This window comes from Nyctereutes procyonoides, unplaced genomic scaffold (assembly GCF_905146905.1).
Source record: "Nyctereutes procyonoides isolate TBG_1078 unplaced genomic scaffold, NYPRO_anot_genome, whole genome shotgun sequence".
Lineage (NCBI taxonomy): Eukaryota > Metazoa > Chordata > Mammalia > Carnivora > Canidae > Nyctereutes > Nyctereutes procyonoides.
Window position 1 is genome coordinate 28,076,900 of NW_026575120.1, and position 15,649 is coordinate 28,092,548.

A 15,649-nucleotide genomic window follows, 5' to 3' on the forward strand; every position below is an offset into this window, starting at 1 on the left:
GGGAGCCTCAGGGCTGCTGTGCGGTCTGGAGCCTGAGTGGGGGGCTCCCGGGGAGAAAGACACCCTGCACTGTGCACCCCCGGCCTGGCCCCCCCTGCCCCCAGGGACCTGCCCTGTGCTGCTCCCCATCACTCGCATGGAGCTGGTGGTCTGTGCTGGGTCCGACGTGTGCATGTGTGCCCTGTGAGCCCCAGGACAGGGGAGCCTCAGCCCCCCCACCCCCGAACGTCCTGTTGGTTTTTTGTATGAGGCCCCTCATCTCTTCCCACACGTGTGAGGCCGGCCTGCTCCTCCCAGGAGCCTCAGGCCAGCTCCCGCCCACCCAGCTGTGACCTTAGCCAGAACCCCTGAGGGCCGGTGGACCGGGCTCCAGGGTCTGCGGGTGGACCAGCTTGAGCTGAGGGTGGTGCAGGTTTAGGGTGCACGGAGCCACCTGCAGCTGGGGTGGCGCAATCCCCGGGCTCCCCAGATGGAGCTCTGGGGCCTGGTTTTGTGCTGGTGCCTTGTGCTTCGGCTTGGTCAGGGCAGAGGCCGCCCCAGCCAGCCGTCCACCCCAGCTCTTGCCTCCAGGTCCCACAGGGGGTGCGTCCCCCAGCCACCTCCTTCTGGGGGTACTCAGGGCAGGGCCACCCTCGGGAACGAGGGTCTGTGCCCCTCTGGTGAGCCCAGAGGATGCACCGGGCGGCAAAGCCCCAGAGGGCTGCGATCCTTAGCTTCCTCTCCAGAGCCTTTCTGGAGCATGTGACGGGAGGGAGGAAGCGGGGCCAGGGAACAGGGAGCCTGGGCGCTCCTGGCGACGCGCTGCTGCCCAGCCCAGTGAGCCAAGCCTCTGGGCTGCTCTCTGCCGGGGGCTCCTGCCTGAAGCCCACCTGCCTGCAGCGGATGCGGAGCAGAGCGACTGCATGAGGCCATGTGCATGCGCAGCCCCTGCTGGGGCACCCAGGGCTGCTGTCCCGGGGGTGGTCAGTGCATGTGGGCTGAGCCCAGCATGGCTGTCCTGGGCGACCATCGAGGGGACGAGGCAGAGGCTGGGCCCTCGGGCTGAGGCCCCTCTGCTATGTCGACCCCCCTCAGCCAGCTGCACTGGAGGGGTCTCAGCTCCAAGGCCATCGCTCCCCCGAGGGGGACAGGATCTGGGTGACACAGTACCCCCAGGCAGAGGAACCCAGGGTGTCTTTGTAGAGATGAATGCTGCAAGTCGTTAGAGCATCTGGGGCTTCCCGGAGAGGAGGCAAGAGAGCTGGCACCCGTGGGGGGAGGGTGGGGGCATGGCTTGGGGACCCCTGGTGGGTGCTGCAGAGGCCTCTCCTTGTCTACCAGGGGCCTGGGGCACTTGCTGCCAAGTAGCACATCTGGCTTGAGAAAGTCTGGAGGAAGTGCCTGGTGCTTGTGACACCCAGTGTAGACGGGGCTGAGCAGGGCCCTGGAGTCAGTCCAGGACTGAGACGTGAATGTGCAGGAGCCGCTTTTAAGAGGGGCCTGGCCGTGCGCACCCCGCCCTGAGCCCAGACTCTCAGGCTCTGGTTAAAGGGGGTTCCTGAGGGGAAGTGTTTGGGATGGGCGAAGAGGATTGGTGTCTGCTGCCGGGCTCTCTGGAGCCTGGGCCCTGCTGGAGCCGTCTGTCCCCAGAGTGGTATGGCCGTCTTGAGTAGCACAGTCTGGAGAGGGGGTTTTGAGAGTCCGGGACTGAGGGGGTCTATCCCAGGGTCTCTCCGCCTCCACCCAGGGCCTAGTTCTGGGGGGAAGGCCGGGCAGGGCTGGCTGTGTCCCCTTGAGCCACTGGGCCGGTCCTGGCCTGCAGCAGCTCTGACGCCTGCACTGCGTGGGGCTACGGGGCCCATCCTAAACTAGGGTGTGGGGGTCAGCTTGCCTGCCTGCTCGGCTGCCATGATGCGCACCTCTGGGATGGGCTGGGGCCCCTTCCCCCGGGACCCTGGAGGAGCCAGCCCCCCCCGCTGGTCAGCCAGTGGGGACGGGGGCCCTGGGCTCCACCTGTGCGCTGGCCGTGGGGCAGTGAGCAGAGGGTTGAGGTCAGCGGGGGTCACGTTGCTCCTGCGTCTGCAGGGCTGGCCTGTCCCTCTATGCTGAGTTCCTAGGAGGTGGGTTCTAGCTGCCACCTGGAGAGCTTTCCAGGGTCCCCGCAGAGGGGAGGTGGGACATGGCCCCAGGAAGGTGGCATCTCAGGTTCCGGTATGCTCAGGGGTCAGGGCCGCCAGGGCATCACTGCATGGCCCTGATCCAGCCTCAGCGGTTTGGAAGGATGAAATGCAGAGCTAGCAGGCCCAGCGGGCAAGGAAGGAGCGGCCTGTCATCCCTTCACTGACTGGGATCCTGCGACCGGGGGTGGGGACGGGCCAGGGGGCAGGCCTCTGGTGAAACAGGGCCCTGTAGATCCTGTGGGGGAGGCCCTGAGAGCTGATGTGTGGTGGGAATGCAGACTGTGCCTGGGGTTGGGGCTTGGACAGTCTCCCTGGCCGCTCTGGTCAAGCAGAGCCACCTGTGTCCTTGCACAGAGGAGGGTGGCCGGCAGGCAGTGGCCCAGAGGCCTGGGACCCGGCCTGGTCACTGTGCCAGGGACCCTGACCATGGTTCTCAAGCCGCAGCAGCATTAGGATCCCCTAGACCAAATGCCCCGCCACCCCCGGGAGGTCTGGGGTGGGTCTGGACGCTGCCGCTGCTGCTGCTGGAGGTCCCCACTCTGAGAACCACCGCATCGCTCTAAGTGTGCACATTGGTCTGATATCTCAGCCCAGAGTCGCTGGCCTCCAGGGATGACCCCCGTGGGCCCTCGGGGCAGGCAGCCCAGATCAGGGCTGGCAGGCTGGCTGGAGCCCTTAAAGCCTGTGGCGGGGTGGGGCCGAAGCACCCCCAGACCCCTCCCCTCCGACGTCTGCCCCCGCGGCTGCTTCTCTAACACCCCCCCACCCCGTGGGGCAGCTTGGCTGGGTGCGTGGGCGGGCAGGCAGGCGGGGGGACCAGGCCGGGCTGGGCCGTGCACCTGCACCCCTGCCTGACCACACGAATCTTGTTTTCTCTCTTTTCCTCACTCCTCACCTCTCCTTTCCTGGAAGGTAAGCTGACTTCCTTCAGTTCTGCAGCCCTACGATTACAGCTGAGCGCCATGGAGGGCACAGATGCTGGGGGCACTGTGACAGGGGAGCAGGGTGGCGGGGGCAGGCCCGGGAGCCCAGAAGGCAGGAACCAGGCCGGCCTGACCTCTGCGCAGTCTTGTTGGGGTGAGACGGGCCATCTGCTGGGCAGCTGACAGGTGGTACAGGCCTGGGTGGCCCTTTGAGCCTTTCCCCGCGGGAGTCATCCTGCTGAACCCACTCAGAGCGCAGGGTCCTCAGGAGTGGACAGAGGGGCCTGTGTTGGGGTCAGTGCCGCCAGGCCCTTGGGTGCTGTGCGCCAAGGGGCTCGGCCTGGGGCCTGGCCCTGTGGGCAGGGCTGTGTGTCCTGTTTGCCGAGGGAGGGGGCCACCCCCTGCCCAAGAACAGAGGAATGACAGGCATGTGGCCAGCACCCCAACTCCTCCCAGGGTGGGGGGGAGCAACTTGCTTTCTTGCCAGAGCCTGCATGCTCCCCACAAGCCACGGGGCCCAGACAGGAGGGCAGTCTTGGTGTCCAGGTCACAGAGAATGGCCAGGGGAGGGGCTGTCCTGGGGAGGAGTGAGGTGGGCAGCCCTGCAGGGCTCCTCGGGCCTCTCCGGGATGGCCCAGCTCAGAACTGGGCACAGACTCGCTGTCCCCCCACTGACCGCAGAGGCGGTCACCCTGCCTCAGGACCTTGGGTCACTTGGGGATCCCCAGGCCCCTGAGGTCACCTCTGGGGGGAGGCAGGTAGCAGTGGACTCCAGGCCTCTGGCTCATGTGCGTGTTTCATCCCAATGCAGCAGCCAAGAGTTTGCTCAACAAGAAGGCTGACGCGGTCAAGGTAAGTGCGCCTGGCCCGACCCTGGAGCTTGGCCCATCCCACACTCCTGTGGCTCCCCCAGCCCCTAACCTTATCTTCCTCTTTCCACAGCCCCAGACAAATAGCACCAAAAACAGCACCGCTGCCACCAGCCCTAAGGGGACGCTCCCTCCGGCCGCCCTGGTACTGAGCCCCTCACAGCTCTGCTCCCCAGCCCTCCTGCACCCTGGCTGGGTGGTGGCCGCCGGTCAGGAGGCCTGGGGTGCTGGTGGGGTCCAGCCCCAGCCTGTCTCTGCTGGACCGCACTGGGCCCTCCAGCCGCCCCCACCCCCGCCCGCCTCTCGGGTGTGGAATGAGGTCCATCCTGGGGCTGAGCTAGGGGGCCCCCCCTCAGCAGCGGGGACAGGCCCAGCCGCCCATCGACATGTCAGCAGTGAGAGGCCTTCAGGGGCACCACCCGGTGCTCCTCTGCCCTCATCAGGTCCACCCTGTGTCTGGGCTTGACGCTCTGCAGGGGCATGGCCCAGTGGGGAGACACCTCCCAGGTGCTGCAGGGGTATGCCCTCTGGCAGGGGGTGGCCTCGGTTTCTCCCACGAAGAATGGGTGGGGCTGGTCTTAGCTTTGGAGCCTACCCAGTGTTCTGGAGGGAGAGACAAGACCCCTGGGTGACTGTCCTGGTGATGACCCAGGGGTCATCTGCTGGCAGCTTCCCAGCAGAGTCTGGGTCCCGTGGGCCCCGAAGCAGCCCAGGAGATGCACCCTTGTGGCTGTGCTGGCCTGTGGGTGCCCAGAGGGCGAGGCCGGGGCTTCTGGCCCAGGAGAGTGCAGAGGAACTGCTGGCTCTGGTCCTCTCGCCCCGGGGGTCCTGTCTAGGGGGTCCCCCCAGCTGGTGGTGCAGGGGTCCTGTGTGCCCGTGGCGGCCTGTGGAGAGCTGGCCACCCCACGAGGTTGGGGTTTGCTGGTGCTTGGGTTCTGAGGTTGTGCAGAGCTCACGCGGTGTGTCCGCTGACCCCAGGAAGGCGGGTTGGCCAAATGGCTGTATAGCACGTGGGGGTGGCCCCAGCCCAGGAGGGGAGGGTCCCGCACAGCCAGCCCCGTCTCGGACCCCATCCTTCCCATATGACACCCCTACCCCCATGACATCTTCAAAACGCCCCCCACCCAGGACAGAGGGCCAGGCTGCAAAGGGAGGGGAGGGCCTCCTTCCCCACCCGCGGCCCCCCTGCTGTCTGCTGCGTTCCATGGGCGCACATGCTTGCTCTCTGGCCACCCTGGGCACCCCCAGGCCTCCCCAGCCCGCTCCACCTCCTGCCATCCACGCTCGGCTGCCGTCCTTCCCTGCACCCTCCTCCTCCTCCTCTCACTTCCCTCTTTCCTCCTCTGTGCTTCCTTCTTCTATAGGAGCCTCAAACCACCGTCATTCATAACCCTGTGGACGGGATCAAGGTACTGCTGCGCCCTCATCACCCCCTTGGGAGCCTGCGCTCAGGCAGGAGGCAGGCCCCCTGGCCAGGGGCAGGTCTGGGGCACTGACCCAGGGAAGCCCTTGTGCTGAGACCTGGGGGGGCAGATGTGCAGTGAGTCCTCTCAAGGTAGGACACCGCCCTACAGGTCCATGGCTGCCCCCTCGGGACAAGGCCCTCTGTGCCGCCCTCGTGGGCATGGCTGTCCCCAAGTCCACGGTCGACATGGCCTCTGGGGCTGCCTGAGACCCCCCCGAGGCTCGGAGCAGGATCTGCTTCCAGGACCTTCCGTGCTGTGCGTCCAGCCCTGGCAGTGGCTGGGCCCAGCAGAGCTGGGAGCCAGGAGAGCAGAGCTGCCTCAGGGGGTCCCTGGGAAGAAGGCCAGTGTGGGCCGGGAGGAGGGAGCAGCAGGACACCCCTGACCTCACCCCATTGCTCACCTCTGCCCCCGTGCTTCCCGCTGAGCAAGGCTACGTCCTTTATTGCTGCTCCTTAACACGGCATCGGCATCACTCCCACTGCGTTGGCATCCGCACCCGGGGCCAGAGAAGGGGCTGGCTCTTGGGGTGGCAGGAGGGATGCTGGGCAGCCCAGCTGGGTTTCCAGGACCAGCACCCCATGCCTAGCACACCTGGGTCTGCGGTCAGACTCCCACCCAGGCCGGGGCTCCTTGGAGGGGCCCCCACACCCGGGCAGTGGGCCGGGAGCCCCCGCCTGTCAGCCAGTCCAGACGCCAGGGGCTAGGAAGGGCCTGGGCGTCCTCCTGCCTTGTAGCTGCTGATGGGTGTCCCTCAGACCCTGTGTCTGGGGTGACAGTCCCGGTGTCCCTGCAAGGAGCCTCTACAGCCCCTTCTGGGGCTGTGGTATGAGCCCCAGGCCTACGACTATCTCTGGACCGAGCCTGGAGCAGCGTGTCTGGTCAGGACACCCTGTTAGGAAGCTCTGAGGGGCAAGCGGGTGTCCTGGGAACTCTGGGACAGGTGACCGGACCTGGTCTGTTACCTGGAGGGCAGGAAGCCCTGAGTGGGGCAGTGAGAGCCCGCCTGGCTGCTCAGTCTAGGCCCCGGGGGGCCGGTGGCCACCTCCCGGGAAGGACACGTGGGTAGCCCCCTCCTGCCCCAGGCAGGCCACGGCTCTCAGGGCCTCAGGCTGGGGGAGCCTGCCCACTTCCCGGGGCCCCAAAGCGCCCCTCTTCCTGTCTTGTTGGAGACTCCTGTGAGCACAGGGCGCCTTCCCTCCAGGTGCGTCTCGTCGGGAGGAGGGGCCACCAGAGCCCCCAGCCATCAGCCATCGGGGGTGTGAGCCTTGGGGTCAGGTGACCTCCGGGGTGTGTGAAGCTCCAGCCCCGCCCATGGGGTCACCGGGGGGCACCTGCAGGCCCGTGGAGGCCACATGCTGACCTGCTGCCTCCCTGTGTGTCCCCAGGAGTCGTCGGACAGCACCCACACCACCATAGAGGACGAGGACACAAAAGGTAGGGCCGGAGGGTGGGCGGCCGCGGGCTGGGGGCCGGGGGGCCGGGGCTGCGCAGCGTGTGGCCGCCATGGGCTCCCTGGGGCAACGAGCTCCTGGCCGAGGTGGCTCCGTGTCTTCTCCAGGACTCTGCCTGGCTGCCAGCTGATCCGTAGACGCCAGCATGGGGGCCTTCCCTGGGTTCTGGGTGCTTCCACGGCCTGTGAGGGCAGGTGGGCGGCACCGTTGCGCATGCAGGGCTTCCACACCGTGAAGGCCAGCGGCTCTGCCTGCACCCCGAGGGGCACCCCCTTTTTCTGCTCCCAGCCGTGTCAGCAACCCAGGGAGGGGAGGTGGCGTCCCAGCCCACCACCCACACCAGGCCACAGGCTCACAGAGATATGCCCAGACAGTTTGGGGGACACAGTGATACCCCAGACAGGGAAGGGAAGGTAGATGTTCACGGGGTTTCCACAAGCAGACTGACACAGGCCCAGGCCGTCTGTGAGGAGGCCTCCCTGATGCCCGGTCCCTGACTGCCTGGCCCGAGCCTGCGGCGGGGGTGGGGAGTGTCGAGGGTCAGTAGGGGAGAGGACTGGCCTCCCAGCCTCCTCCCAGCCCAGACCCTGGTGGCACCTTGTCTAGCCGAGACAGCAGCCTCGGGGGGCAGGCCTGTTCCCCTCCCACCACACCCCAGCCCTGCCTCCCATGTGCCCACAGTCCCTGGACCCCCTGTGAGCTGTGTGTGGGGGCTCCCCAGCCTAACCTCACTCATCCTTGTGCGTGCCCCCTCCTGTCCTCCCATTCACCCCCATCTCACCTCCACCCCCTGCCCATCAGCCCCCTGCCCACCCTGCTCGATAGGTGGGCTCCTGTGTGGGTGGTGCGTCCTTGAAGGCCCCCAGCCTTCACCTCTCTGCAGGGTGCAGATAGAGCTCGGGGTTTTCCCGGGCCCCCTCGGCCCCACCAAGGCTGGTGGCTCCCCCTGGGCTGTGGGGGTCCTCTTGTGGCCTGTGGGCCAGGGCCTGCTTTTTTTTTTTTTTTTTTTTTTAAGATTTTATTTATGTATTCATGAGAGGGACAGGGAGGCAGAGATGTAGACAGAGAGAGAAGCCAGGTCCCTGCTGGGAGCCCGATGCGGGACCCCAGGGTCACAACCTGAGCTGAAGGCAGACGCTCAACCGCTGAGCCCCCCAGGTGCCCCGGGGGCTTTTTGCTGCTAAGACTGGCCCCAGGGCTCTGTCTGCCCCAGCCCCCACAGTCCCTGACATCTTGAGTTCCGTGGGGAGGGGCTCGGGGGCTCCCTGCCGGCTCCGCACATAGCTGCCCAGGGCCTGGCACTGACTCTGCAGGGCACTCCCAGCCTCTGCCCTCCCCACCGCACCCCCTGCACTGCACTGCCGTCCACCACCCAGGCCTCTCCCCCAGAGGCTCCCCTGGGCCTGGGGCTGCCCTCCTGACCACCTGACCTTCCCGGTACAGCACCCAACAGGACCCCAGGGAGGCATAGACGAGGTGCTCCTCCAGAAGCCTCTCCCCACCACAGGCTTGCGGGCTGAGACGGACAAGGCCTGGCCTTCCTGCCCGGCTGGGTTCTCCTCGGGGTTCTGCACACACTGAGCTGCCTCTGTCCTCTTGGGGGGCACCCTCTGCCCATAGCAGCTGCTCTCCACCCAGGCGGACCGTGCACCTGCCTGGACATTCTTGGAGCCTCCTCCTCTGTTCCTATGTCCCCCCGTGTCCCCCATATGCCCCAGTGTCCACTCACATCCCCCTCTATCCCCCATGTCCACCTTTACCCCCTCTGTCCCCCAGGCCCCCCATGTCCCCCTTCCCATGTGCCCCCTTGCCCTCTACTGTCTTAGCTCATCACCCCATAGCTTTTCTGTTCTCTGTGCCCCCTGCCCACCCCTGTTCATATGCAGGCTGTTCTGCCCCAGCCCCCAGGGTCCCTGACACCCTGAATGCAGTGAGGAGGGGTCAGCCCCCCCGCCCCCATGCCTGTCTCCAGCTCTCCCAGGCCCCCCACCCACCCTGTGCACGTGGCACCTTGACTGGCTCGCAGCTGCTTCTTGGGGGCTCACGGGAGTGCCGAGCCTCCTGGCCATGGTGCGCTACCCCTCACTCTGGGGAGAGGCCAGCTTGGGGGTGCCCAGAGGGGGCCACAGGACGGTGTTGTTGGGCCTCAGGAAACAAGCTTATGGCTGAAGGCGGGCGCCTGGGAATATGCTCGTGTGCGTGCAGGAGAGACTCAGAAACAGGGTGAAGCAGCCTGTGACCTGTGGGCCCGGGTGACGCAGACACTGGGTTGCAGGGGCACTGGGGGTGGGGGGCAAGGGGCCCCTCCCCAGGCAGGGAGGGAGGAGCTACCTGCTCCAGCCCGTCTGCCGACTGCCACCAGGATCGCTTACAGGGATGGGTGACACCTTAGGGCTGCAGCCTCCCCCACCTGCCGGGAGGCACCGGCCAGGGAGGTGCCCTCTGATGAGAGGCTGCGGACCAGGGGCTGGGCATGGCCGGGGAGTGGCTGGGTGAGTGCGGGCCTGGGGGTGGAGGGTCAGGGCAGGGAGGAGGGGGAGCAAAGCGTGGCAGCGGGGCAGGGGCGCACAGGGGCAAGGCGAGAGGGAATGGGGTGGCCTCTGGACAGCAGTGGCCCCCCAGGAGCGCTCAGTGCTTGGCCAGGAGCTTGGGTGCCGCTCACAGAGGCAGGTGGTGAGGGGGAGGGGGCCGGGCTGGGGCAGGTGCACGGGAGAGCCTGGGGGCTCGGCAGCATCCACGTCCCTCTCTCCCCAACCCCTCTTGGCCCTGGTTTAACAGATGAGGAAGCGGAGGCTGGGATACACTGAGAGGTGCCCCCAGGGGGGCCTCCCAGCATGGGACCCCTCCCCCCCACCCCCCGCCCAGGGCTGTGAGCTGCCCTTGGAGTCTGCACCGTAGGCCAGGTTGGGGGCTCTGAGCACCCCGGGCTGACCCTGGGGGTCTACCTGGAACTAAATTATGGAGGTGGGGGCCGCAGAAAAGGGCCCTGAGCAGGACTGAAGGGAGGCTTCGGGGGGGGGGCCCTGGAGCAGCAGGTAGGGCAGGCTGGGGGGGTGAGGGCCCCTGGGGAGCACAGTCCTTGCTCTGGCATGTGCACCCCTAAGTCTCCAGCACCGTGGCTCCTTTGGGTGGTGGGGTGGCCACAGGTGAAGGACGGGGGTAGAGTCCACCCCCGAGCTGTCTGGGTTGGGACCTGGCTCCCAGGGTTGCAGCAGTGGGCACCCCCACCTCCACCTCGGGCTGGGGCTCTCCCAGCACTGAGGCACAGGTTGCAGGGGGCCATCTGGGGCGGGTTGGGGTCATGCGCCTGCCAGCTGTCCTCGTATATAAATGGGGTCGTTGCCCACTGGCCCAAGCCACGTTCCCCATAATCAGGGATTACACCCAATCCAGGCTGATCCTGCGCAGCTGCCTGCCTGGGGTGGCTTGGGGACTCCCAGTGCCCCCACAGCTGCCAAGGGTTTTGGATTAGGGCCAGCCTGGGGTCACCGTTTGGCAGCAGCCTGGCTTCCCGGCCTGCCGGCTTGTCCCAAGAGAGGGAGGGAAGAGGCTGCGGTCCAGGTCCAGAACCCCTCCTGAGCCAGACCCTTGCCCATACGACAAGGCTGGGGCCGCGGAGCCGCCTGCTGGGGGGTCACAGCTCCCAGCCTCTCCTCCCAGGGAGCCCCTCACCCCGCATACCCCCAGGGAAGGCAGGGCTGCCACGCCAGGTGGGAGGGGTCTGGGCAGCAGCCCCCCTGCAGCCTCCCCTGGCCTGTCTGTGGGATGGGTGCAGTGTTTCCCAAGCTCCAGGGCCGGCTGTGCTGTGACCCTGACCCTCTCCTCCTGTTTATACCCCCATCTTGTGCTACAACGTGTTTGAAAATGTTCAACACAACTTCATTAAGTGGCAGATCAGGTTAACTTGCCATAGGATGGGGGGTGCCTGGGACACAGGACAGAGGCCGTGGTGTCCGTTCCAGTCACAGCGCTATTGGCCGAGGGCTCCTGTGGGTACTGATGTGAACAGGGGGGGCCAGCGAGTGTCGGGTGTCGGACATGGAGGCGCCGTCCACCCTCACACGGGTGGGGCCGCCTGGCTCAGGGGTCGCTGGGGAAAAGCTGGACGGCAAAGGGGGGTCACCTCCACTAAGGTGACGGGGACCTTAGAAGCAGAAATGCCCAGGGAGAGGGCGCGGGGGGTGGTGGGGAGAGGCTGCCAGAAGCCACAGAGACGATGCAGAGGGACGGGGCCTGCCTGGCGTCCCAGGACCAAGAGCGGAGGGCAGTGTGTGTAGGGACCGCCCTGCGGGTGGATATGGGTGGCCGCGAGGCAGCTGCGGCCTGCAGGGCCGACCAGACAGCTGGGGCCCGGGCTCTGCACGGAAGCCCACAGCCCAGGCCCCAACCCAGGTCCAGACACGGAGCCTGGTGAGAAATGGAAATGGGGCCTCAGCACAAGGGCAGTTGGGTCCCGAGAGGGGGGTTTCTGAGACAGGAGAAACTCACAGGTGGGTGCACACACAGATCCCCACATGTGAACATGCACATGTGTGCACACATGCCCCCCCCCCGTGACAGTGGCACACTCGGGCACCCAAGCCCTCAGGTTGGAGCTCCTGTTGCCTGAAGGGTCCAGAACGTCTTTAAGGGGGGCGTCTGTGGGAGGGGACACCCATGGCAGGGCTGTGGGCAACCCCTCGAGCACCTGCGGTCTGTGCTCTGGATGTGAGCACATGCCTCAGCTCATGCATGTGCTGTTCGGCCACGGGGGCGTGTGGTGACTTGGAGAGCACCCGTGGGAGGAGCTCCGGGGACCCTTCAGGGCCTGAGGCTCACCTTTGCCATGCTGCTCCGTGGGCACACACGTGATAGGTTGTGTGTGTGCACTCGCGGGTGCACGTGCGTGGAAGCAGTTGAGGGCCTACCGAGGACAGGCCTTCTCTGAGGAGGAGGTGCGAAGGAGACTTAGGGGAACTCAAGCATACGCAGCGGCATCTGCAGGGCCTGTTTCTTTAGAGAAGTCTCAGTGACCCCGAAAGTTGTCTGGCGTTGGGTCCGCAGGGTGCAGGGCTGTGTTGTTCTCACACAAGTCGTTAAAGAGACCACGGCCAGCACCCTGGGGCCAGGCCTGTCCAGGTGCAGAGGCCGGGTGGGCAGAGCCCAAGCCCTGGGGTGCAGCGTGTACGGTGGGCACGTGGCTGCGAACAGGTACAGGCGGCAGGTGTGCAGCCAGCCGTCAGTCCGTGGGCTCCCCGGGCCCCTCAGTCCCACCGCTGGTCCCCCGTACGTGTTCCTCAACAGATGGTGGATTCGGGAAGGGTTCTGCGCCGAGTCCGGGTGGGCAGGAGCCAGGAGGGGGGGTCCCAGGGCTGCAGCCGGAGGGAAAGGGGCCACACAGGGTGGCTAGTGCAGGCTCTGTGGCCCCTCTCTGCGTGTCGTGTCTGTCACATGGGCGCAGTGTATGTTAGACAGGACCGGGTGGACTTGCACACGGGGGGGGGGGGGCGGTGATGTGAGCTGGCCGACGGGGTGCCGGGCCCCTGGGGAAGAGGCAGGTGGGGGCAGGGTGGCTCGGGCAGGCCTGTCACCGGGCGGCCGTGTCCCCCTGCAGCGCGGAAGCAGGAAGTCATCAAGATCACGGAGCAGCTCATCGAGGCCGTCAACAACGGGGACTTCGAGGCCTACGCGTGAGCCGGGCATCTGGGCTGGGCCCCGGGTGGCCTCGGGGGAGACCTGGGGGGCTTCCCTGTGGGGGGACGGAGGGTCGGGAGGCGGCGGGGCCTCTCCTCACCCGGGTCTGCCCCCCAGGAAAATCTGTGACCCAGGCCTGACCTCGTTCGAGCCTGAAGCTCTGGGCAATCTGGTCGAAGGGATGGACTTCCACAGATTCTACTTCGAGAACCGTGAGTGGGGGCACCGCCGGCAGGCCCCGGGCAAGGGGTGGCAGGCCTCGGGGGCGCCCCAGCCCAGCCCCTGCCTCTACCCTGCCTGCAGTGCTCGCCAAGAACAGCAAGCCCATCCACACGACCATCCTGAACCCCCACGTGCACGTCATCGGGGAGGACGCGGCGTGCATCGCCTACATCCGCCTCACGCAGTACATTGACGGGCAGGGCCGGCCCCGCACCAGCCAGTCCGAGGAGACCCGCGTGTGGCACCGCCGTGATGGCAAGTGGCAGAATGTGCACTTCCACTGCTCAGGCGCGCCTGTGGCCCCGCTGCAGTGAAGGTGGGTGCAGGATGGGGCCTGCCGGGCGCAAGGGGTGGGGGGGGTAGGCTGCCCAGGATGCACGCAGGCAGCACCACACCCTGTCCTCCCCCTCCTCCCTGGGACGCGTGAGAGCTGGTCCCCCTCCCCATCTCTTGCGAGCTGACCCCCATCTCCCTGGGGGGTGTGTGCAAGCTGACCCCCATCTTCCTGGGAGCGCATGTGAGCTGGTCCCTCTCCCCATCTTCCTGGGGGGCGTGCGAGCTGGTCCCCATCTCCCTGGGGGTGTGTACAAGCGGACCCCCATCTCCCTGGGGGCATGTGAGAGCTGGCTCCCATCTCCCTGGGGGGCATGACGGCTGGTCCCCTTCCCATCTCCCTGGGGGGCGTGCGAGCTGGTCCCTCTCCCCCATCTTCTTGGGGGCACGTGAGAGCTGACCCCCATCTCCCTGGAGGGTGCGTGAGAGCTGGCCCCCATCTCCCTGGGGAGTGCGTGTGAGCTGACCCCCATCCTCCCTCCCTTTCAGAGCTGTGGCCGGCTTGGCGGGACGGACTCGTGTTGGGAGCCCCGCCGTCCGCGGCCCGCCCGTCGCATGTTTGTGTCTCTGCCTCGTTCCCCCCTGGTGCCTGTGTCTGCAGAAAACAAAGACCGGACGTGATCTCTTTTTCACAACAAGATGACAACACCACAAAAAAAATTGATGTTGGATGAAACGGGAGGAAAAAAAAAAAAAAACAAAGGAAAAAGCTGTAAAAATCACTGGCATTTGTGGGGCTTTGAACCGACGGGCACTCCCCACCCATGCTCCACGTGTCTGTCTGCTCCTGGCCCCTTGGGGACCGGTGGGGCAGTGATCTTGTCCCCAGGGGCCGGGCCGAGGAACGCTGTTTGTTAGGTGGCACCCCCCCAGGCGTCTGCATCCCCCCCCCCCCCCCCGCCCGCCGTGCATGGCTGCTGTCAGGAGTGTCGGCCACCTGGGGCCACGGGGACCTGAGCGCGGCTGTTTCCCTCCCTCCTCCTCAAGCCCCCAGCATGGATGAGCAGCACGGAGGCCAGCTGACTCTGGGGGGGCCCGGTGCACCATCCAAGAAGCCCCCGTGGGCCCAGGGCTCCCCCTCTGGTCCCTCCAGGGCCGGGGAGGTACAGACCTTACCCGGGCAGGAGACTGGCCAAGAGGACACTGTTGGCTGGGCTGCAGCCCCGGCAGGAGGGGAACCCTTGGGATGGCCTCCCTCCTGTTGGGGTGCCTCCCTTCTGCCCACCCCCCCGCCAGCTGGTGCGGCCACAGAGGGGCTCTGGGCTTGGTCAGGACGCAGGCAGGGGAGAGGGGGCAGAAACGGGTGAGTGGCTCCCTGGGCTGCCAGGCCGGGGTTTGCTGACAGTGCTCTTGGAGTCTAGGCTGGAGCAGAGGGAGGGAGGGCTGCCCCAGGCCTGAGGCGCAGGGCGCGGCTACCGGGACCCTGGGATGAGGAGAAGACAGGCTGGGCCCATCCCGAGGTCCCCCGGGTGCTGGTGGGCACCATGGTGAGGCTCGGGGACGGCCCCGTGGTCGGAGGGCAGCAGAGAGCACCTAGGTCAGCCAGCCAAGCGGGGTGGTTGCGGGGTGGGATCACGGAGGTGCGGGTCCCTGCTGCCCCAACACCTGCCCTCACATTTAATTCACATTTTCAACAAGGATTTTCTTTATCTTCCCCCACAAATCAAGGCAAGGGAGGGGCACAGAGTGGGGAACGGGACGCAGGATGCTGTTCTCCAAGGGGACTGTCCATCAGCAGACACTCAGAATGGACACTCACCTGCCTGTCCACGGCTGTGCTCAGGACAGCTGTCCCCACCCATGGACACAGGGTAAACATCCGCAGGGCTCACCATGGACAGCGTGTGGCCCAGCCACCCTCCCCTCCGGGGGACCCCTCCCCGTCCCCTCACCTGTTGTCTCCACGGAGCTGCCTGTCTCGGGTAATTTGGGGATTTTTTTCTGGGGGATAGTTCTTTTGCATGACCCCTCTCGAGCAAGCCACACCTGCTCCTCTAGCTAGATGTCCAAGGTGTGGTGGCGCCGGCCGGCCCGCTCTGTGGAGGGCCGGCTGCCCGCAGTGCTGGCCGGCAACCTCCCCTTCTCTCTTTTTGCTGAGTTCCATTGTCTTTTCTTTCTGAGCCTTGTAAGTGTAAAAAAATCATTATTTTGTTCTGTCTCGGGAAACTGCAAATAAAAGAAAAACAGGACAAATGGCTTCACGTGCAGCTGGGGGCTTGATGCCAGGGCCCTGCCGAGCTCCAGCCCCCTGCCCGGCCGCTCCCGCACCACCTGGGCCCCCTGCCACGGCAGCCACAGCACCACCCACTGCCCCACCCCACCTCTGTCGGCTGTGGATGCTGGAACCAGAGCTCCCATTGAGCCCTGAACCCCCACCTCTTCGGCAGCCTCCCTGGATGAGGCCAGAGGGCAGTTCTGTGTGGGAAGAGCACAGGACCCAACCCTGACTGTCTCTCCACTTATCTATCCCTCACGCGTGTCACTCACCCTGTGGCCATGGGCTGGGTTGGGTGGACGGCACCCAGGCCAGCGTGGACAGCGATGTCCCGCGAG

The 15,649-nt window shown here is 66.3% G+C and overlaps 1 protein-coding gene across 3 annotated transcripts in view; it reads left to right on the forward strand.

The window, feature by feature from the left end:
- Positions 1-15,283, forward strand: part of CAMK2B (calcium/calmodulin dependent protein kinase II beta) — a 76,048-nt gene extending 60,765 nt beyond the window's left edge. For 2 of the 3 annotated variants that reach the window (XM_055335295.1, XM_055335297.1), the window contains 8 exons: positions 3,897-3,934; positions 4,025-4,096; positions 5,316-5,360; positions 6,803-6,851; positions 12,462-12,537; positions 12,659-12,753; positions 12,845-13,079; positions 13,586-15,283. In XM_055335295.1, the coding sequence (XP_055191270.1) occupies positions 3,897-3,934; positions 4,025-4,096; positions 5,316-5,360; positions 6,803-6,851; positions 12,462-12,537; positions 12,659-12,753; positions 12,845-13,077 (608 nt within the window). In that variant the 3' untranslated portion in view covers positions 13,078-13,079; positions 13,586-15,283. Of the gene's footprint in view, positions 1-3,893; positions 3,935-4,024; positions 4,097-5,315; positions 5,361-6,802; positions 6,852-12,461; positions 12,538-12,658; positions 12,754-12,844; positions 13,080-13,585 lie in introns of all 3 variants that reach the window. The other variant, XM_055335296.1, reaches the window with a different exon arrangement.
- The last annotated feature ends 366 nt before the right edge of the window (positions 15,284-15,649 follow it).